At 31.8% G+C, this 21532-nt stretch overlaps 7 protein-coding genes and 1 long non-coding RNA gene across 9 annotated transcripts; 4 read left to right on the forward strand and 4 right to left on the reverse strand.

The window, feature by feature from the left end:
• Positions 1–989: 989 nt before the first annotated feature.
• Positions 990–6050, reverse strand: LOC139087003 (activating signal cointegrator 1 complex subunit 2). The gene is made up of 6 exons (XM_070635690.1): positions 5841–6050; positions 5583–5648; positions 5363–5520; positions 2184–3065; positions 1794–2119; positions 990–1729 (listed from the first exon to the last, which is right to left on the reverse strand). Exons 1-6 carry the CDS (start codon positions 5850–5852, stop codon positions 1044–1046), a joined length of 2130 nt encoding a protein of 709 aa, XP_070491791.1. The 5' UTR covers positions 5853–6050; the 3' UTR covers positions 990–1043.
• On the forward strand, positions 3535–5550 carry LOC139087004 (probable cytochrome P450 6d2). Its single transcript, XM_070635691.1, has one exon. It carries the CDS (start codon positions 3823–3825, stop codon positions 5320–5322), a length of 1500 nt encoding a protein of 499 aa, XP_070491792.1. The 5' UTR covers positions 3535–3822; the 3' UTR covers positions 5323–5550.
• A 254-nt stretch (positions 6051–6304) lies between the features above and the next one.
• Positions 6305–8525, forward strand: sqh (Myosin regulatory light chain sqh). Its single transcript, XM_070635629.1, has 4 exons — positions 6305–6404; positions 7277–7393; positions 7459–7767; positions 8065–8525. The coding sequence occupies exons 2-4, from the start codon at positions 7283–7285 to the stop codon at positions 8170–8172; spliced, it is 528 nt and encodes a 175-aa protein (XP_070491730.1). The 5' UTR covers positions 6305–6404; positions 7277–7282; the 3' UTR covers positions 8173–8525.
• A 291-nt stretch (positions 8526–8816) lies between these two features.
• LOC139087035 (alpha-ketoglutarate-dependent dioxygenase alkB homolog 7, mitochondrial) lies at positions 8817–9744 on the forward strand. 2 transcript variants are annotated; one of them, XM_070635722.1, is made up of 2 exons: positions 8817–8955; positions 9030–9744. In XM_070635722.1, the coding sequence occupies exons 1-2, from the start codon at positions 8844–8846 to the stop codon at positions 9707–9709; spliced, it is 792 nt and encodes a 263-aa protein (XP_070491823.1). In that variant the 5' UTR covers positions 8817–8843; the 3' UTR covers positions 9710–9744. The 2 variants fall into 2 exon arrangements, with proteins under 2 accessions (XP_070491823.1, XP_070491824.1); XM_070635723.1 differs by having other exon boundaries at positions 9051–9744.
• A 24-nt stretch (positions 9745–9768) lies between these two features.
• LOC139086903 (uncharacterized) lies at positions 9769–10796 on the reverse strand. Its single transcript, XM_070635538.1, has 4 exons — positions 10736–10796; positions 10430–10678; positions 10151–10374; positions 9769–10089 (listed from the first exon to the last, which is right to left on the reverse strand). The coding sequence occupies exons 1-4, from the start codon at positions 10779–10781 to the stop codon at positions 9769–9771; spliced, it is 840 nt and encodes a 279-aa protein (XP_070491639.1). The 5' UTR covers positions 10782–10796.
• A 217-nt stretch (positions 10797–11013) lies between these two features.
• On the reverse strand, positions 11014–12520 carry LOC139086905 (cilia- and flagella-associated protein 53-like). Its single transcript, XM_070635539.1, has 3 exons — positions 12390–12520; positions 11803–12328; positions 11014–11562 (listed from the first exon to the last, which is right to left on the reverse strand). Exons 1-3 carry the CDS (start codon positions 12518–12520, stop codon positions 11014–11016), a joined length of 1206 nt encoding a protein of 401 aa, XP_070491640.1.
• A 680-nt stretch (positions 12521–13200) lies between these two features.
• l(1)G0289 (lethal (1) G0289) lies at positions 13201–21128 on the reverse strand. The gene is made up of 7 exons (XM_070635623.1): positions 20906–21128; positions 16599–16839; positions 16089–16352; positions 15988–16016; positions 15811–15918; positions 15303–15737; positions 13201–14671 (listed from the first exon to the last, which is right to left on the reverse strand). Exons 1-7 carry the CDS (start codon positions 20973–20975, stop codon positions 14313–14315), a joined length of 1506 nt encoding a protein of 501 aa, XP_070491724.1. The 5' UTR covers positions 20976–21128; the 3' UTR covers positions 13201–14312.
• Positions 20085–20684, forward strand: LOC139086959 (uncharacterized). The gene is made up of 3 exons (XR_011544087.1): positions 20085–20274; positions 20330–20470; positions 20535–20684. It is a non-coding gene; the product is annotated as an uncharacterized lncRNA (long non-coding RNA).
• Positions 21129–21532: the final 404 nt, after the last annotated feature.

Here is a 21532-nt window from a genome sequence, read left to right on the forward strand (position 1 = left end):
ATCTAACTGGCATTCATTCATTACCGTCCTACGCCATGTTGCTCCTAGAGCACCAGGATGCCCTGACCCTGGTGGATTTCAACCATGTGCAGTATAGCAAGCTTGTGTGGTAGAAGTATTTACAACAGATATAAGTATAAGTTATGTATTTTGATTCCCTTATGGACACAAACTAGGTGCAATTCCAAAGTACGCTTAGTCCAAACTTTTAAAAGTTCTCAAATGATAGACTCATCTCTAGACGTTCTCTCCGCGTGACAATAAGCCTCCGTGCGCCTTAACCAGGAAGTAAGCAAATACCTTTATCCTCAAAAAACATAAAACATTTATCATAAACCAACATTCAGTATCCAAATTTTTAGTGTTTACAAATTGCACATTTGGGTGGCCGCATAGAGAGATTGACAATGCGATAAAGCGAATAGCAAATAAAATAAGCCACAAAAGAAAAACTCGAATGACAAAAATTTCCCACACATCTATTTGCAGATAAAATATTGAATGTGAAATCTTTTTTGCTTCCGCTTGCTCATCACAGCATTGGAATGAGGGAGGGAAAATTTGAATTTCATCACATTACTGCCATGTACATATACTTTTTCGTAGTAACGAATATCGTAGCTTTATTGATGAAAAGCTGCTGAATAATGTTGTACTAGGATTCCTATGCTGGTACGATGGTGATAAATTCGAATGTATTTAATGCAGGAAATTCTCTTTTTTTTTTTTTTTGTACAACAAATTGAGGACTTAAGGTAATCTCATAAGTTTTATATACTTACATATCAATACATGTGCCATGAAATTGTGCACATTTGACACTTTTTCCTGTTCCTACCACAACAATTTCTACGTTTTCTACTTATTTTTTTTTCATTTTTGTAAGAATTTATTGTCACGACGACATCTAGTGGCAGGAATAGGAAGCATATGATTCAATCTTCCTAGACTTAATTCTAATCCTGTAAAACAATCATAAAATATTTCCATACCTTAAACATATAAAATCTTGATTCCTTTATTGAATAATTTTCCAGCATAAATTAATACATTCCACGACTTTGCTTAAATGTACTTCCAGCTTTTCGATTATGATTAGCTCTTGACGACTTGTTTGTATTCTTTTGTGCACGATTTCGTAGAACATCATTACTTTGTCCCTGACCCTTTGCATTTCCAACAACATCACGAGTTTTTGTCTCAACTGGTTTCGCTGGCTGCTTTTTAGCCATTTTACTTTGAAACCTTTGTTCACGTCTGGCTCTAATAATTTCAGGATTCTCACAAAAGTCAAGTGGACTTCTTTTAGGCTGTTGATTTTCGTCGCCACTTTCCTCACTCGACTCTGAATCGATATCGTCAGGCAATGCTTCACGCATCCTTCCACGAATATGAATTCTAGGCTCTGTATCAGCAAAAACTTCATAAGAATCATCATATTCGTCATCATATTCATTGTCCTTATCCTCAATTACATCACTGACTAAGTTGTATTGCTTATATCGATCTCTCATATCATTTACATGACTTTTATCGTTAATTAAGTCTGCATATGATTTCGGTTGTTTCTTCGTTAGATTTTTGCCATTCTTCAGCACATGCCCACCGAATTCTTCAACATAACGATCGGCAATGTTTGCGGTAGTTGTTGATGTTGGTATCGGATCTGTTTCAGGTGGAATATAGGGCTCTTGCTTGTCGTAATTTCTGAGTGCTTCATCAAGTGTTTCTGTTAAAAATTTATAAAATATTGAAGTAATTCTTAATATAGTACCTATCATATCTTATCTTACCGTCAAGCATTTTAGCCAGCACAGTCTCTGAATTATTATCATAAAATGCCAACAGTCTTCTGATGTATCCAGCACCATAATCAGGAAATAGTTCCAAAATTTTCGATGTTTCTAATTGAATGAAATCTTCCGAGTCCCTTTCAGGAAGTTGAGGACCTTCTTTTTTCAATGGCAATGCACAAGCACCTTCCATCTCAAGTTCATCGATTTCATAATCATTTATCTTTTCTGTATTATTGGACTGCACATGATATCCATTATGGACATTAGACGAGAAAGATTCAACTTTGTAAGCATCTTTTACGAATTCAAGCTTAATTTTGTCACTGTAATTAAATAAAATTAATTATTTTCATAGCAAACAGCATGCTTAAAAGTTTTTAAACTTACATTTTCTTCACACTTTGTGTCAGAACATCCAAATCCATTTCAATAGGATAAAATTTAATATAATCAGCTATAAACACTCGATATCCAGCAACTTCAGTGAATGAGGACAAAACTTCATCTGCAATCTTCAGTCTCGCTTTCTCATTTGCATTAAAAATGGCTAAAAGATTTCGATTCAAAAGATTTCTGAATGCATGAATCAATTCAATTCGTGAATAATTGATGAAGTTAAGGAACCATGCTGACGAGTCGACTTCTGTTGAATTTTGATAAAGTGTTGGAACAGTATTGTCATAAAATATGGCAATTGCCTGCTCAAGATGTAAATCATGACTACAATAGTTTTTAATATCATTCGGAACCAGTTCGATGAGAAGATTTATTGTCGATGAAATATTCATCAAGTAAAGACTCACATCCTCATAACTGTCATATAAATCACGGTTTTCCTTCTCGATCAACGATATTTGTTCCTTTATTGTCCCTAACGTGTCACGAGCAAATTTTATTCCAGTTTTTAAATCATTTGAATATTTTGGCTCAATTTTCAGCACCGTCGTAACAATTTTCTGTACTAATTCTCTATTGTTATATCCGTAAAGTGCAACAATGTCAAATAACATTGGAACAGAAATTACATAGTTCCCATAAATCAACTCAGCTTGCTTCTCTTTTGTCATAAACTCCTCATCCGATTCACGATTTGTTATCAGTCGACATATAATGACCAATGCGTTACGACAAATTTTCTCGTACAGCTCAACAAGCGGTTCATTATCGTAAAAAATGTCTCTCAATGGAATATAAAATGGTGTTGATTCTTGTAGAAAATACAACAGTGGATTGAGAAATTCCTTGTCATAAATCACATGCGACCAGAATCTGTAAGTGGATTAGAAGATATTTTATTAGACAACTTATCTCTTGTGAACAATAAAGTAAATCAGATTACAAAAGCTTATTGTAGGATCAAAATAATTTTTTAAAATCAGTTCCATCCTTGAAGTAAATGAGTCCTACACATCAGTGTCTTTTTAAAACTCAATTAAACATTAATTAACTCCCGTTCTGCTGACACATTTAAAATTACATAAAATCAGGAAAACCAAAAAGCCATTTGCAACATATTCACGAACTAAAAACTGAACTCCCACAAAATCCATCAAATATTCATCTAGTGTATTGAATAACATTTGCTTGACTTCCTATAAAAACTTTATATCACATGCAGCACTGAGTTTACATTCGATTTTATTTACCACACAAATGAATAATTTACAATCAGTCGATTACTGTTTCAAATTGCATGGAATGGATGTGTTTGTGCATACAAAGATGTACTCTGTACGAAACTAGAATGTTACTTGGTTAAGTTGTGATTAAGGTAGTTGAAGGGTTTGCAATTTTGGTACGGGACACAAATTTTATTGACTGAGCAGCCGAACGACTGAACAAAGGGTATTTTGATGCTGCATTTCAGTAACGGTCCCTTGAGAAAAGTTTCGAATTTCTTCAACCAATCAAGGAAATTATAAAAGCTTTTTTAGACTAGGAAATAACTATGAAAATATAGACAACGCATACACATTAAAAACAATTATTCAATTACAATCAGTCTTTGTAAAGAACGCAAAGAAGAATGTTTATTATTCTCGCGGTTGTGTCTATTTTGATACTTTTGTATTATTTTGACAGGAAGCAATTTACGTATTGGAAGGACCAAGGGATTCCCCAATTGAGCAGTCAAGTGTTATTAATAGGAGACATCAAGGATCTTGTCCTACAAAGGAAGCCAATCGCTAAGTTTTATGGAGATTCATGCGCTCCATTTCACTCATCGCCAATTGTTGGAATTTACTTCTCATATCGGCCACTAATTATCATCAATGACATAGAATTGGCTAAAACAATATTGACAACAGATTTTCATCATTTTCACGATCGTGGAATATTCATCGATCCATCGATTGACCCGCTAACTGAGAATCTATTTTGTCTACATGGAGACAAATGGAAGCGTTTAAGGCAAAAACTAACGCCGGTGTTCTCAACGTCAAAGCTTAAATTGATGCTGCCAATTATTCAAGACAGTGTGGACATCCTGGATAATTACATAAGTAACCACTTGGAATTAAATGACCATTTTACAGTTGACATTCGTGATTTATCGTCAAATTTCACATTCACAATGATTTCATCAGTTGGATTTGGTACTCAAAATGACTGCATCAATGAGCCTAACAACTTGTTCCGTGTTACATCACTCAAAGTGCTCGAGCAGAACTTTGTTAACAATTTTCGCTTACTAACAGCTGTTTTTATGCCAAAGATATGTAAAACATTTAGGATCTGTATGTTTGATAAGGAAGTAAGTAACTTCTTCCTCGACATCACTAAGAAAACAATCCTGTACAGAGAAGAAAATAATACTCACAGAAATGACTTTTTACAACTACTTATTCAATTGAAAAATGAAGGTCTACGCAAGGCCAACGGCAATGAATCATCAGATACAGATAACTTTACATTGAACGAAGTTGTTGCAAACTCGTTCCTGTTTGTTATTGCCGGCTTTGAAACCACATCTGCTACTATTGCTTACTGTCTTTATGAACTCGCGAAAAATTCAGCAATCAAACAAAGAGTTCAGGTAGAGGTCGATGATCTTGATAAGGAAGAATTCGGCTACGAAAAAATCAATAAGCTTAAATATCTCGAAAATTGCATTAACGAGACTTTAAGAAAATATCCAGTAATCCCCATACTTAACAGAGAATGTTTAAACGACTATCGAGTTCCCAACACTAATCAAATAATTCCAAAAGGAACTCCAATCATTGTGCCTGTATACACAATACAGAGAGACCCAAAACTTTTTGAAAATCCAATGGAATTCAACCCTGATCGCTTTGATAACAAGAGTGACTCTTTATTATGGAGTTTCGGACATGGAAATAGATCGTGCATTGGCAACAGAATGGCAATGATTGTAATCAAAACTTGCTTATGTACTTTGCTATCTAAATATGAAATTCAGCTAGTCAGTCCAATCAATGAAATTGAATTTACCCCGAAAATTCCAACATTATCGCCAACGGAAAAGATTATGATTAGATTTATGAGAAGGTATAGACATTAGACGAGATATTCTGAATATTCTAGGAAAAAGCTTAGCTCACCTATGAAATTTGAGACTTAGAATCCATTCCAAATCCTTATTAAATAATTTATTCTCTCCCATCCATTCATCTTCATCGAAGCTGTCAAAAATCTTTCCTCCCCTAAATTTTAATGGAACATATTTTGTGAAGCATCTCTTTTCTGTCCATTTTGCGTTCTAGAAAAAATAAATGTGTAATTAATTTTACTGGAAGTTTTCACTTAATTTTTGTCACTTACCAGCGCACTGATTTTCTCTTTATCATGATAAATATAGACTTCATGGATCGGTAGCTTGCTTGAATTCTATAGTGAGAAGAAGATATCAGAGAATAAGTTATCAAGATTACAGTAAAATTTTCAAAGGTTGCTGGATGTTTCAATTTTGTATTCTAATGTAATAGACATAAAATAGTAGGCTATGATAAAGACAGTAGCTTATTATGAGTTGCATAAGCATACTCAATTGCCGGCTAAGCTACAAATGAGGATACTTACAGAAAATTCCATTTTTCAAGTTCTTTGAATTTCACAAAAATTGATGAGTTGTAAAATTTATTCTTTTCTTCCTGATCTAAGCTTAATTTTTATTATTCAACAATTGGTAATCCTTCTTTCAATGTTATTCTAGAGATTTAACAGCATTTCAATGCAGATTAACTTAGTTATACTATATTTTTATGAAAAAATCATTTAGCAGAAATTTTAATTGAAATGAAATGATGTTTTGATTGACTGAACAGATTTTCAAATTTAGAATGACCGTTGATCATTGATATTAAAATGAATAGTTTTACCTTAATTCGACCAATTTAATTCATTCTGTAGACTAGATCATTTAATTAACACACTACAAATTATGATTTAATAGATTTTGCATTCACAAAAGCTGTCTAGATCCCAATCACACAAAAATACGTTATTTTCAAAAAATAGACGTTCGGTTAAACCTTGTCCGGATTATTGTATTCATATTGAAAGTAACAAAAAGATCAGTTTTATTAAAAATTTAATTTTATAGTCTATTTCTTGATTTCCAAGTGCTTAAACATATATATTAATGTAAGTAAAGTGCCATTGAATAGAAATATACCAAAGTACAGTGAAAAATATCAAGATTTATTGCTTAAAGTAAAGTTTTAAAATTTCGCAAATTATCGTTCATGTTTTCAAGAAATTTCTACCTAACTGCTTAATCCTAAGATAAATAAAGTAGAATACACAAAAGATTACACTGCAAACTGATAAAAATGCAACATCCGGTGTGATAAAATAGCAATTAAAATGATGAATAATTAAATTCATCGAACATCTGAGTCATCAACATTTCTTCTTTCTTTTATTTTACATTTTCTTCGTTTTGTTATGTGTTTGTGAAATTCCAATGATATTAAATACTCGCGAGACAGAGAAGTATTCGGGACCAATAAACGAAGAAATGCTGTGTACATTGTGCAATTTGTCTCTGTGCTCTGTCCAATTTCATCAAAATTTATTCGCATTAAACCTCAATATAAGAAAATAAAAACTTTTATTCCATTTATGGACATGTCTGCTGCTTACGTTTTTTTGCACATACATCAACCTCCTTTTGTACTCTCTCACATATAGTATTTTTAATTCAACATTGTCATGTCTTTCACATCAACTATTATTTCCATTTTGGGCTTTAAAAAAAAAAGTTGTATTTATTTTGCTTACTGTAACTACTTCGCGATGCTTTGCATTGCACTACATACCTACAAACATTTGTGTAGAATTCACATACAAGGGAAATCGGCAAATATTAACACCGTTTGTCATTGATAATAAAAAATGAAGCGTTGGTGACTCACCTTAATTGCTATTTTCGTGTGTGGAAGCATAATTTGTTTCACTGTGCTTGCGATATCTCAAAAATTCAGACTAAGTTAAACGTATTTGCTCATTTGCAGTAAATAATGTCATCAAGGAAGACAGCAACACGTCGGGCAACGACCAAAAAACGTGCACAAAGAGCAACTAGCAATGTTTTTGCTATGTTTGATCAAGCACAGATTGCAGAATTCAAAGTAAGTCTACCTTAATCATCAATTTCCTTATAAACTCGACTAATCTTTAAATGATTAATTTCCAGGAAGCATTCAATATGATCGATCAAAATCGCGATGGATTCATCGAAAAGGAGGATCTTCATGATATGTTGGCATCATTAGGAAAGAATCCAACAGATGATTATCTTGAAGCAATGATGAATGAAGCCCCTGGACCAATAAATTTCACAATGTTCCTTACTCTCTTCGGTGAGAGATTACAAGGAACAGATCCAGAAGATGTTATTAAAAATGCTTTTGGATGCTTCGATGAAGACAATAATGGACTTATTTCAGAGGATCGCCTTAGAGAGCTTTTAACTACGATGGGTGATCGATTTACTGATGAAGAGGTAAGCAAGTGAATTCAATGATTGGTGGAACTGCTCAGGTTTGCGAAGACTGAAATATTATCCGAACAGTTTAAGTTAAATCCGATGGATTTAAATTAAATCGTGTGAACTTAAGTCCTGAAAAGTGTTCAATGAACCCAAAACTTCCACAGACTACTCATCTTCGTTCATAAATCTACAGTTTCATTATCAGGCAAAGAAATTTGAATATTAAATCATCTTCAGCTCTTAAAAAATTCCAAAAATATTTTAATTGCTTATTAATCTTTTTCATTTTTTATTTCATTTTCATTCAAGGTCGATGAGATGTATCGTGAAGCTCCAATAAAGCATAATTTATTTGACTACATCGAATTTACCAGAATCTTGAAGCATGGAGCAAAGGAAAATGAGAATGAACAGTAAAGTAATGAATAAAAGGCATTTTGTATCTTAATTCGAAAGTTCTACCTTTATGGGGTAATTCTATCATGATTTCCACCTTCAGTATTTTTATGCTGCATATTACCATTCTTTATATATATTTTGTAAAGTGATTGTTACGCTCACTAACCATTGCCATTCTTCTGTTTTGCATTTCTTCAGTTTTTTTTTGTCATATTTGGCTCTATCCTATTGATCGAAATACTAACTTCAAAGAAAATTTATATATCAATTGATGTTAATTATTCTTCCTTTTTATAAGCGAAACAAATTTTTTTAGTGTTAATAAAGTTCTTTAAATCGCAAGAAGCTGCGAAGTAAAACTGGAAATGAAATTTATTTTTAATTTTTTACAGCATTGGGATTTTTGTATCTACAGTTTGCGAGAATCACTCAAAAATGAATTCTAGTAATTTCATCTTAAGTGTTTTATGGATTCCCGTTTATAACATTTTCTTTAATGCCTTAAACGTCTAAAATTAGATCATTAAAAATAATGATGATTTAACTTAAGTCTAGTCCGATCGGATTTAAATTCAATATGAGATGTTTTTGGTCACTCTGTAGTTTAACGACTTTTACAAATTTGAATCAAACAAAATATTACACGCACACTAGCATAAAAATTGTGTAAAAGTAAATAAAACAAAAAAATGTTACGAAATTTAATTAATTTAGCCAGAACTAAGCTAGTAGCAGACCATCTTTATAGTTTAAAATCATGTAGAAGTTATAGCACATCTAATGAAGTCATTGGACTTAAATGTCAGTACAGTATATGTGATATTTAGGAAAAAATTGACAAATTTTAAACCGGTTTCTTAAAATTTTAATTAAAGCAACGTCTGAATCATTTCCAGACAATCCAAATGTTGTTAATCAACTAATGGAATTTGAAGGAAACTGGCCAGAAGATGTAAAGGAGAAATTCATCCAGGATATGAGTGTTGTTGAAAACTTCATTAATGACCAGGAAGAAGAAGAAATTCTAGCAGAAATTGAGCCTTACCTAAAGCGATTAAAGTACGAAAGAGATCACTGGGACGATGCTATAAATGTATTCAGGGAGACTGAAAGAAAATCTTGGTATCCTCAAAACAGAACTATAATTAATCGGCTGATTGAAACTGCATTTAAAAGAGGTGCAAGCACTTTACCACATATTCATGTACTGGATTTAGCTCCTGATGGTGTAATTAAACCACATGTTGATTCCGTGAGATTTTGTGGAACAACAATAAGTGGAATATCCTTATTAACCGATGCTATAATGAAATTAGTTCAAAGCACGACAGATCCATTTGATGCACCAGATGATTACAGGCAACAGCCAAAAGTTGACACATCTAATTTATATTCATGTAAAGTGCTGCTTAGAAGAAGGTCACTTTATATCATGAGCAATTCTGCAAGATACAATTTCACCCACGAATTACTGAGAAATGAGGAATCGATCTTTAAAGGTCAAAAGGTTGAAAAAGGAAGAAGAATTTCAATAATTTGTAGAGACGAACCTTAATGACTGTATTTAATAAAATTAAGAATATCCAATAACATTTCATGCAGATATAACTTTATTTATACGCGTAGCATTTCAAAAACCTTCCTTATAGCTTGAAATTTATCGCATGCGAGTAATGAGAATAGCTGTTCTTCATATGGACTGTGAGGATTGATGAATTCTTCCTCAAAGGCATTAAAATTAATACCTTTCTTCCTATAAATGTAGCGATGACTATAAGTTTCATAGAATTGAGATTTTTCCAGCAAATCAAAGGCCGGGTAGAAGATGTCAAACTTTGGATTCTCTTCTATAGGCTTCGCAAGTCCTGATTTGACTAAATTGTCGTTTAGAATCTCTCCATCATCACGACATGCTATTATCTCGTAAAAATCCTCCTGCAAATATATCAAATGACTTTTTGTTAAAATCCAGGAACACAAACTACACAACTCTTACCTTAGCATGATGTCTAACAAACTTAAAACGGAACAAACGATTGTAACAGAACTTAATAATAAAATTAGTTGCATCTATATCATAAAGTTTGGCATTATCTAGTGGTGCGATTCCAGAAAGGCAGGCTCTAATTGATTTTCTAGGAATATTTTGAAAATCATCAGCTAGGATGCGACAGTACTTTAAATTTAAGTATCCTTTAGTTCCAAAATCATCAGCGAAAACTGCAAGATAAATTCATGATAAATCCAATAATCTAATGATGCCCTTTAGACTTACTACAAATGTTTCCTTTCGGAGTTCTATTGCTCAAAATAGTCGCACGATTCCATTTTCCACAAACATATGCCGCAATTTTCATGCCAACTTTTAAATCATTTTCATTGATTTCTAGGAACTTTGACTCATGATTTACATTGTAGTAATCATCGATATCGTCACATAATCTAAGCAGTTCTGGATCTTCGACTTGAAGCCAAACTTTTGATGGACCAAAAATTTCCGATAACCAACCTCTATTTGGATATTCTGTGAATGAATTTGATGCTTTTGGATGTTTATTAACTTAAATAAAGTCATCGTTACCTTCTGTGATAGTAAAATTGCTGAACAAGTTCAATAATTCATTCATTATTGCGAAATATTGAAGGACTGAACAATTTTCCAGTCAATTAAAAAGTGATTACAAATTGACTTAGATTCAAATTTTTAAAAACCGTTAATTTTTAATATAAATTTCCGTTACAAAAAGTAGTAAAATATGAGTTGCAGGCACACTTCATCCATTAAAATTATGTGCAAGTGATTATGATTGATAAATGTGAAGTCACGTAAGGAAAATCTAGTGATAAAATTCAATTCGTTCAATTGTGTGCCTTTCCATTCCTAATAACAAGCAAGTTAGAATGAAGAGGAAGAACATCCTCAAGACTCTTTACAAATTCCCGTCCCATAGTTTCTCGTTGATCACGTTCTATTGCAAACAATTTCAATTGCTCGTCTAATTTTTGCTTTTCTGCCAAGTCTCTTAAATGCTCCATCTTTCTTTGTTCTAGTAATTCTTGTCCATAATGATGTCCCTTAACTCTTTCCTTCCATTTCTCTTCTCTGATTTTCAATCTTTCATTTAATTCACGTTCATTAAATTTCAAATTTTCCTCCTTTTCCTTAGCAGCATCTCGAATTTTCATTTTTTCCTGTTCGATAATCTGATGAACTTGAATAGAACGTGCTTGTTGATTGACCAATTCTCTTTTCTTCACAAATTCACAACGTTGTTTCCATTCATCCTCATTCCTTTTCTTCCTTATGTCATCAATTAGTTTCTCCTTCTCACATTGCTCCATGTCATTCTGATGTCTCGTTTTTCTTAGGTAATCTAGGTAGTGAAAGACTTCTCGACGAAAGTGTTCCTGCAACGAGATTATCAAGTCAAGGTTCAATTTTCCGTTGGAAAGTTCAAAATTGAAAATTTCTATTGGAAAGTTCAAAATTCAAAATTCAAAAAAATAAGTTCACATCTAATTTTTAAATTTCGATTTTCCGTTAAAAAGTTCAAAATTTCAAATGGAAAGTTCAAAGGTCAAAATTCTCAATTTCCAGTGGAAAGTTCAAAATTCAAAAACAAAAGAGCCGTTAAAAATTTCTCATACCTGATCTGATCTTCGTGCATTCTCTTCCTTTATCATATCATTTTCAATCTTTTTATTGAGAATCTTTTCAAGTTCAAGTTCCTTTTCCCGTTGATCCTTTCTCAAGTCATCATTTTTATTAATTTGCATCATAATTGCTTCATTTAGCATTTTTCGAGTTTTTTGTTCCTTCTTCAACCTTTCTTCATCCTGCATTGCTTCTTCCTTCTTTGAAATTGAAATCTGCTCTAATTCCAGATTTCTTTCTTCGTGCATTTTTTGGGAATCAGCAAGAGATTTTTCATACATTTGACTTTTTAGGTAATCTTGCACAGCTAAGCCCTCATGACGTTTCTGATTCAATTTTGACTTTTCCATTTCAGTTTTAGAGAAATTATCTCGTTTGAGGACCTGATGCCAGTTATCTTCAATATCTTTAATTTGTTGAACTCGTTTTTCAAGGTCCTTGATTTGTTCCAATTGACACACTTTCGAATCAATTAACAACTGATTTCTCAGTGATGGTCGAATGTCATCGCAGTCATTTCTAATACAATTAATTGAATATATTCAATTGAAAAAATTTAATACAATTACTAGAAACTCACATGAACATTCTGATTCGTTGTCGTCTGATATATTCTTCATCTGCTTTCGCTCTAGCATCTTTCCAAGCATTCATACGATTAATACGATCTTGAAGAGATTCATTTTTGATAAGAGAAGTAAAGGAATCCATTATGTTGAGGAATTAGTACAAAAATTTCGATACACCGATTTAGGTATTTTAAAACATTAAACAATTTTTCGTTTCTAGGCAACGGTTGCTTTGATTTAAATGTGATTTTTCGTTTGAGACAACGCTGAACATTGTAGAAAAGCTCTAAATAACGGCCATATACAATTCAAATTAAAGTTCAAAAAACGACATTCTAAAATTCGAATTCAAGTTCAAAACAACGTCATTCTAAAATTCAAAATGAAGTTCAAAATAACGGCATTCTAAAATTTGAATTTTATTGTTCAAAACAACTGGGAATAATTTTTGAACTTCTGGAAAATTTGAATTTTAAACGACTGTTAAAATCATATTCACAACAAATTTCCAATATTTTAATTACCTACCCATATCTTCGGTAATAGCTATCAAATGCTATTAATCTATCGTATTCACGACACACTTTTCCTTTCAAATTAATAAAACAATAATTTTATTGATTTTAATTCCAATCTGTCATGACTTTTATGGGCCTGTCGACATTCAAATTTACAGACGAGGCAAATCACTTAATAAAAGTAAACAAAGTGACAATCAGTTTTTTTGTTATGAAAAATTTATTTCATTTATTGTTGTCATAATAGGCATAAAGTTATTCATATAAAATTTTTCTTTCCATTTATCATAATAAAATATTTTTCATATATATATAAATTTTACCATTGCAATCAGTTTTAAAATTAATTCTTAGAACTGTCTTGTGAGTGAGTATATGCCCATTAAATTTGGTTCAATACCATTCATCACAAAATAATTTCAAATATTTGGTGAAAAAATATTTATTTTTGTTTTCTTTTACATACATTTTTTAATTTTATTAATAATATTATTCATATGTATAGATTTATTGGTATTTCCTTAAGAACGGACATAGTTTCTTGTGATAAATCGAACCAATTTAGAGCTAATTAAACAATAATAGGCCTACATATTAAGTCTAAACAAATTGTGTGAACAAAAATTTTACATAAGTGCATAGATCTAACCTTTTTTGTTCCAATACAGACTGTGCAAGGGATGGTTTTAAGTGATTAATTATTAAAAACATTGAGAAATGATTGATTTTACTTAAGAAAATTAAAGTTCAATTTATAGAACATTTAACGGTTAAATCAAAATTTAAATTTCAAGTTCAAAAAATTTTGACTGAAAAATTTGAATTTTTAAAAATCGTTAAAAGTTATAAAAATTGAACTGTCTAAAATTATTGCAAATATAAATTAAATAAGCTTTTTTTTTCAAACAATGAAAAATACATCCTTGCTTACTATCGTGTATAAAAGCGTAGAAAAAAATTTAAAATATTTTTTGATTAATTGTTAATATCCGTATATGATAGGAGAATGGTGTGTATCCTTGCTCGATAAATTCATGGAATCTAAAGCATGCTTTAATTTATTTATGGAAGTTCTGGTCGGTTTTTTCTAGTTTTGAGCATATTCCCTTTTGTATCGTTATTAAGGTAATCGTTGGAGGTAAGTGGAATGTATTTCGATGCATAAATAAATTATCGAGAATAAAATTGTAAAAATCCTGACTGAGTAACGAGCGATTCCATGAAATTTCATCATCTTAATTCATTAAAAATACGCAAAGTAAAAAATTTAACATAAAAAAGTATAAAAAAATGTGTTTTTTTGAAATTGCAACATCGTTAAAGTCATCACATATTCGCTATATCGATCCATACATACACACGCACACTAACTATAAGTACAGGAAAGTGAGAAGTAAGAGATTTAATTTTAAGCATCTACATGTGAATTGTAGCTGCTGTGTATCGTGCTTCTCCACGGCGCCAACGCCATGCATTTGGTCTATATTGAATTAAGAATTGTCCACTGCTAGTGTGCGGATGTGTGTATGCATAAAATATCCAACAAATTCCAAGAACTACAATTGCAAATATAGCACAAATTGTTGTCACAAATCCTGAACTGGCTTTTCGTTCATGCTGAGTTACTGGCGATGCTATTCTGTCCACAGATATCTTATCATCTTTTGTTACAATTGGAACTACACTAGTGCTACTTATATTTGGTTTTGTTGTTCCGGGGAACTCTGGATTTGCTGCACAAAGCTTCACGTCAGTAAACTGTGATTTATCGCATCCTAAAAAGAGAATTAAAATATTTGGTCATGACATAATTTATTTTTTGATAAGGTTATCGCAATAAAGTCAGTCTTAATTAAAATTTGCGGGTTTTGTATTGTTAAAAAGGCTTTGCTTTGATTAAATTCTATGCTGAATGTTATGGATGTCAAGTTGATTGAAATGGACATTTTTAATTAAATCTATTGATATATTCCAGTGGAAGTTTGGAAGATTTGATTTAAAATTCTTTTTGAAATTTTAAAAACCGTTTTTTTTTTCAGTCAAATTATTCCACTGGTATTACTTTTGAATTTTTGAAAACCGTTATTTTTCCAGTCAAATTATTCCACTGGAATTACTTTTGAATTTTTAAAAACCGTTATATTTCCAATCAAACTATTACACTAGAACACTTCAATTATCGCAATGTCCTTCAAAATATCAATAACAAAACGACGTAAAATTTTAATCTATTAAGAAGACAATTTGGGTTTATCGTAAAATACGAAACAATTAAAAAGAAAAATTAAGGTGATAGCAGTAAATACTATAGCATGTCAACACCGCTTTTTCGATAAACAAACTACGCACAACAATAGTCTAAAAATAAATAATAATAATAATAATAAAACAAGTAAGACAGCTTACCATGATTAGTCCATTCTTGACGACGTCTATCAACACCTGATGAACATCTAGCCAGTGAAGGACACCAATTACATGTAAATTTAATATCATTTTCTAAGCATGACTGACAATCATTAAATGTATGACATGTTGGTAAAGGTGTTAACTTAATTTTTGTGAAATTTCTTATCTCTGGGCCGGGAAAGTTGACTCGATGATATTCAAATATTGTCTTCCTTCGTGCTTGAAAGACAGTCTTATCGATAATATATGCATCACTAACACCTACTTTAACTGGATGCTTATCATCTTCTATTTGTGTAACAGGTATTGGCAGGAAATAGTAAGCAAAAACAATGTCACCATCCTGATATAACGAGGCACTAAATGTGAATGGTCCGACATCTTGTTTGTTTTGTAGATAAACTCTCTCCCAATAAACATGAAAAGCTTTGTCTATAAAGGAACAAGAACAAATTTGTCATGTAAATGATTTGTGTAAACAAAATTTAACGGTTCCGTTTCTTACCGTCTTCGCAATATTTTACGTATGAATCATTTGACAAGCTGGGGTCAAAGTTAGCCATTAATGGCGATATATACTGCGTTGCTGCAAGCCAACTATGAATGTAGTCACCTAATATGAATAAATTAAATATTTTTTATCAAACAGCAATTGATGGAAATTAAAAAAAGTTCATTGTACCTGCATATAAAAAGCCTCCCGTTGCAATTCTGTAAATTAAATTAACATAAATAACGTCATTGTCTTTGTCTCAAATTTTAAGGAAGCTGTGTGTGTCTTACGTTATATTGTTTATTGGATGTCCATAGAAATAAAATTCAAATGGTAACTTTACAGTCATTGCTCTTCGATGACTCTTTGACAGAAGCTTATTTATGGTAAGATTTGCACAATCTGCGTAGATACTCTGCCTATGTAGATTTGTAAAATTTTCATTTTGAATAACCGTACTGTTGTAATAATCGTGGGAATCTTCTTGAATTTCCTTAATGTTATTATTCATTAACGTCTTGTTACGTTCTTCATCTGTTATATCGACATCAGTCCTAAAATCAGAAATGATATTAAACATGTTGTTTTGGTATTTGCGAAAAAATCTATTGACGTAGCTTCATTTTAATGTTAATTAAAACAGTCAATAAGACTTGTTAGCTGATATAAACGCATAGCTGAATTATGAGAAAGTATTGAATTGTAATTTATAGCTTAAATATGTCAGTAATCGACAGCAATAGATTTTAAAGCTCAAATCCAACCCACAAGACCAAACAAAGTTTTCAGCCATCACATACCATTGAATCTCCGGTCCATTTTCAGCACTCTCTGAGAAATTTCCAGTTTTATTCGAAATTTTAATTTCAGGCGCCAGTGATGACGCAATTGTTGGTGTCACATTCTGTGATGGCTTAAGCGGTACGACTCTACTTTCAGGTACTTTTGTGGTTGTGATACTCGATGACGTCGTCACTTGTTGCTTACTACTGTCATTCAATGGAGCTATCTGTTCATTTATTGTTGATTCTGTTAATACAACTGGAAATACGACAAGAAAATATTTGTTCTTTTAATATCAATGCTAATACAGATTAAAGCTTGATTGGGTTTTTTACAGTCACAAATTCCGAGGAAGGAAAAAATACCTAAGAAATTGGAATTTTTTTCACTTTGCTGTGTGCTGAATATGTGCGGAAAAGGTGGAACTCGAAAGTTCACATGTCAGCAATTGTGCAAGATGAAAACAAATTCTAATGACATGTAATCGACACTCATCTAATAATGACATTAAGTAAACCTCACGGTGTTAATACGCATAGTCGCCAGTATGACAGTATAATTATATCATTTGGAAATTCACATTCAATTTTTGAATCATCCAATTTCGTCATTTGCATAGATATTTCTTTAAATCTATAGTTTTGGTATTTTTGTCTGTCTTGCAATTTAGCGGTTTGTTGAAATTTGAAAATTAACGGTCGATTAAAATTTGAATTTTTCAAAAGTTCAAAAATTCAAGTTCAAAATTTTTAAATTTGATTTTTCAGTTGACTTTCAGTGATGGAATTCCAGGCATGAGATACATACATCACTCATTTTAAACAGCCTACAAGACTAGTACTAAACATAATTGTTATATAATATCATTTAGACATGAAAAAGAAACCAACATGCTACCTGGCGAGCATATCCATAGTAAAAGAGAGGCCGTTTGCTAGCTTAATTTGATTTTCGTTCATTAACAGTAGTCGTCGAAAGAAATTATAGCTTTCCGTACGACATATTTTTTTTTTCAACATAAATGTGAAGTAAACGAGACATAATAAAAATGTTGTGATAAATGCTTTACGATATGCTTAACGACGGACACGCATCATCGAAACAAAAACAGAATATGTAATTGTAGCTTATATAGACATATCATGTATATAGATGTATATGATATCTAATAAGGGAATTAAAGGTAAACTAGAACGATTTGTCGATAATATTAGTCTTGTTGCTTGCGACTCTCGTCGCATGCTAATATATAGAACAGTAATATTTTCGTCAATATTTAGCGAAAAAAAAGAGAGACTTGCTAACGGTACATTTAGAAAGAAATCCATAATAAACTCTCAAGACTCGTGACGTATAAAAAAAATTGAAGAAAGTAACAGAAAAATCTGTTGTTGTGAGGGCGGCTTAGACACAAAAAAGTAAAATTTCATTTTTTGCACTTAAATACAAGTTTGATAATTGTTCCTGAAAAGACAAGGAGCTTTATAATGTTGTAGTTGGTGGGAGAGTCACAAGCTTGCTATACCACCATTGACTAGAATCCACAAGGGAATTTTTCTGGTGCTCCAAAAGCAACATGGCTTAAGACAGTAATGAAGGAATGCCTATTAAATGTCAAAACTCAGAGATTAAACGAGTAAGACAAGGATCATGCTCTTGAGTATGCTCACAAAATAGAGTATGCTCGATTATATTAATTGAGTATAATCAACCTAACTTGGTGGGATATGTGCTTAAAAGACTAGATTAAAATCTACTATTCAAACCTCTCGCTTATACAGTGGCTGCCCCAACAAACAAGCTTTCAACTTGCTATCTCCGTTCCCATACAAACGAATGGACAAAAAAACGTTAGAAGTAGTCATCAACTGGATATTAACTTGCCATCAACTAGTTATTACGTTTATTTGTCCTGTCGGGAATGACGACTCATACTAACAGGCAGACAGTATGCTTTCATAATACAGAAAGATTACTACCCCTAACAGACCAAGGTCATACTCTGAGTATACTAACTTTTGTGAGAAAACTAATTTGTATGAAAAAAAGTATGCTTTGAGTATGCTCATTAATGTGAGTATGCCCTTTGTATGCTAATGTACGGAACCTAAAACAGTCTCTTTGCCGGTTAGGGTCAATTCTACGCTCATTTCAGTAAACATGCCGATTGTCAATTAAAGAATATCGCAAAGAATACAGAACGAGAATGTCCGTGAATTAGCAGAAATGAAGATGAGTAGAATGCATTGACAAAAAAAAAATAAAAGAAATAAAATAAAACATTTATTAATGAGCTGGTTAAACCAGTCGAGAAATATTGCGGTGAGAGAACTCAAAGCTGTATAATCTTTCGACAAAAAAAAAAAGATTCGTATGATATTTAATTTCAGTGAGTTAATATGGATATACATTTGTTATTTTGGTGTGCGAAGAGCATTTCATAATATTTATTATTTCATCTCTTCTTTACATTTACTTTCATCCACATCACATCTATTAAAACTGACTACTTATGCGGTTTCCAATACAGTTCATTTACATAAAAATTACTATACAAACTACACACTTTTTTTTATTATTTCGATAATTTAATACTCGCAAAGTTCATTATCACTTCTTTTATTACAATTGTGCACTCTGTGTGTATAACGATGATAAGTGGAAATATATACATATTTACTGCATTTTATGATTAAACCTGAGAATGATCCGAATCGAGTCAAGGATAAGTGTGTGCTAATAGACTGTTTTTCACTGTTTCTGGATGTTGATTTGTTTGGTACTGGTATAATACGGTACAGTATAAGCACATCACTAGAACATTCCAGTGTGTCAAGAGTGAACAACTTGAATTAATGTCTAGATTGCAATTACTAGATTCACAACAACACAGGTTGTCCAATACTAAACTAGACATTCGAGATTGTACACTCAATATAGTAGCTGAACAGACTAGGATCTTGTTCAATTAGATTAAATGAGTATACTTATGATCAAGCTCATTAAGGTGGGTATGCTCATTGTCTTTTAAGCGTAAAGTATACCAGAGTCAAAGAAATCAGTCTTAGCTCAATGAGACATGTCAGTAAGCACACATTAAGAAATTGTCGCCATGACGCCGAGACGCCATGACGACTTTGAGTCAAATGGTAGTCGAATGCCCATTTTAGTTGCTTTTTGCAATTGGCTACTACTTGACTAAGTCAATTGCCATTTGACTAAGTACTTGAATTCGTTCCGATCAGGTATCATCTTAAGCAGAGGACGAAAGCAAATTGAGCTCGTCAAAGTTCTCTGAGTACAGATTGATATTTGTATGAAATTTTATACTTCACAAGAGTCAGCAGAGAAAAATTCTATGCAAATTTAAATCTATTCTTAGCGAACCGGAAAGAATTTAGATCGACTCCGATATCTGATCTTAGGAATGTCTTAAAAGAAATTTGATTAGCTATCGTAAATGATCCATGACACTTGAAACCTTAGGTTTGCACATGATAACACTTGAAAATTTAGCAGTCATCCAATGATTGAAAAATATTAGTCATTGGAAATTTGAACGAGATAAACTACTCTTGGATTGTGTAAGGTCCAAAAAATGATAAAATGAAGTTTATTATCTGAGATACACTTGAGATTTATTATCTGTTGCCGAAATGATGAGTAGTAAACTCTTAATCAGCTTTCGGAATTGTAAGGAGATTAGTGGTAATCCAGAAATGAAACTAAGATATCTTATATTTTTAAGATTAAGCACAGATTATTGAAGCACCGAGATCCAGTTAAATTTTTCTTTCTAAATGTGTACAATAACAAGATCTACTGACTCACAAACACCTACAATAAAATACCTTATACAAAAAAGTGGAATTGTTGATATCACAATAATGTTCGTAGCCAATTGAAATGTTAAGTTAAGTAGCATAAGTCGCAATAATTTTTTTTCTTTTCAGGAAAGACTTTATTAACCTCTTTGCATATCATTTTATCATCAATAACAATTCGTTTATTCTATTAAATGTCATTGACAGATGATCAATTGTCGATTGCACTGTATTGAGGACAAATTTTGAATTTTGATTCTATTTATTTAACTAGAGAAAATCATTTATGACCTCGCTCTTTTTAACACTTAAAATAATTATTATACACAAATCAAATCGATTTCGACCGAAATGTAATTTTCTCAACTTTCAGTTACTCAGCGTGCTTTTCTCTCTAATTTTTTTTGTTTCTTTCCTTCCTCAAAACTATTAAATTGATTTTTTTTTTTTTGGTTCAACTCTTTCCACACACAGCACATAAGATCCAAAGACTGACTTACCACTTTCAAATATACATAAACTTAGACAAAACGCAACTAAAATTTTAAAACAATGAATTTTCTGTAACATTTCACAGTAATTGATTTAACTCGTCACTAGATAAAAGAATAAATATCAGAATTAACAAATACACTATTTAATTATAGTAAAAAACGTCTCCTTTTCGATTAAATCTTAAAAATTGCGGAGAACATTATTTTATGTTGTGAATATACCTCGACTATTTTAGAACTGAATAGATATGGAAGTTTTAGCTTCCACGCGTGTCACGAGGTCGTTTTCATAAATTTGTTTCACAAAAAGCCGTTACATAATTGTACAATTAAGGCATACTGGATCTTATGTTTTCATTTATTCACTGGATGTTTTTGAAGTTTGTCATTTCCCTTTTGCTGTTGTGGGAGAATTTATTTCGATAAGTACATTATATCATAGTCCAGGTCGTGGATCGTGATTGATCTGTGGAACCAGCGAAATAAGTAAATAAATCATAGTCAATTCTTACCTTTTAGAAAATTATTTGCAAAATGAATGGTTTGTGTCTTTGATAAATGTCAGAGTTGGCATAGAATGTATTTGAAAACACAACTGACGAATTGCTGTTGTATGGTTTTGAGGCACTTTTT

The sequence above is a fragment of the Chironomus tepperi genome, unplaced genomic scaffold (genome assembly GCF_022539635.2).
Source record: "Chironomus tepperi strain 1889 unplaced genomic scaffold, CSIRO-AGI_Ctep_v1 contig_93, whole genome shotgun sequence".
Lineage (NCBI taxonomy): Eukaryota > Metazoa > Arthropoda > Insecta > Diptera > Chironomidae > Chironomus > Chironomus tepperi.

Coding starts and splice junctions, on each gene's coding strand:
- LOC139087004 (XM_070635691.1), top strand. CDS start 3,823: ATGTTTATTATTCTCGCGGTTGTGTCTATTTTGATACTTTTGTATTAT.
- LOC139087003 (XM_070635690.1), bottom strand. Junction 2,120..2,183: donor ACACAAAGTGTGAAGAAAAT/GTAAGTTTAAAA, acceptor ATTTAATTACAG/TGACAAAATTAAGCTTGAAT. Junction 1,730..1,793: donor GCTGGCTAAAATGCTTGACG/GTAAGATAAGAT, acceptor AATTTTTAACAG/AAACACTTGATGAAGCACTC.
- sqh (XM_070635629.1), top strand. CDS start 7,283: ATGTCATCAAGGAAGACAGCAACACGTCGGGCAACGACCAAAAAACGT. Junction 7,394..7,458: donor CACAGATTGCAGAATTCAAA/GTAAGTCTACCT, acceptor ATTAATTTCCAG/GAAGCATTCAATATGATCGA. Junction 7,768..8,064: donor ATCGATTTACTGATGAAGAG/GTAAGCAAGTGA, acceptor TTTTCATTCAAG/GTCGATGAGATGTATCGTGA.
- LOC139087035 (XM_070635722.1), top strand. CDS start 8,844: ATGTTACGAAATTTAATTAATTTAGCCAGAACTAAGCTAGTAGCAGAC. Junction 8,956..9,029: donor TGAAGTCATTGGACTTAAAT/GTCAGTACAGTA, acceptor TTTTAATTAAAG/CAACGTCTGAATCATTTCCA.
- LOC139086903 (XM_070635538.1), bottom strand. CDS start 10,781: ATGAATGAATTATTGAACTTGTTCAGCAATTTTACTATCACAGAAG. Junction 10,679..10,735: donor CAATTTTACTATCACAGAAG/GTAACGATGACT, acceptor ATTCATTCACAG/AATATCCAAATAGAGGTTGG. Junction 10,090..10,150: donor TTGTTAGACATCATGCTAAG/GTAAGAGTTGTG, acceptor ATATATTTGCAG/GAGGATTTTTACGAGATAAT.
- LOC139086905 (XM_070635539.1), bottom strand. CDS start 12,520: ATGGATTCCTTTACTTCTCTTATCAAAAATGAATCTCTTCAAGATCGT. Junction 12,329..12,389: donor CAACGAATCAGAATGTTCAT/GTGAGTTTCTAG, acceptor TAATTGTATTAG/AAATGACTGCGATGACATTC. Junction 11,563..11,802: donor ATGCACGAAGATCAGATCAG/GTATGAGAAATT, acceptor ATCTCGTTGCAG/GAACACTTTCGTCGAGAAGT.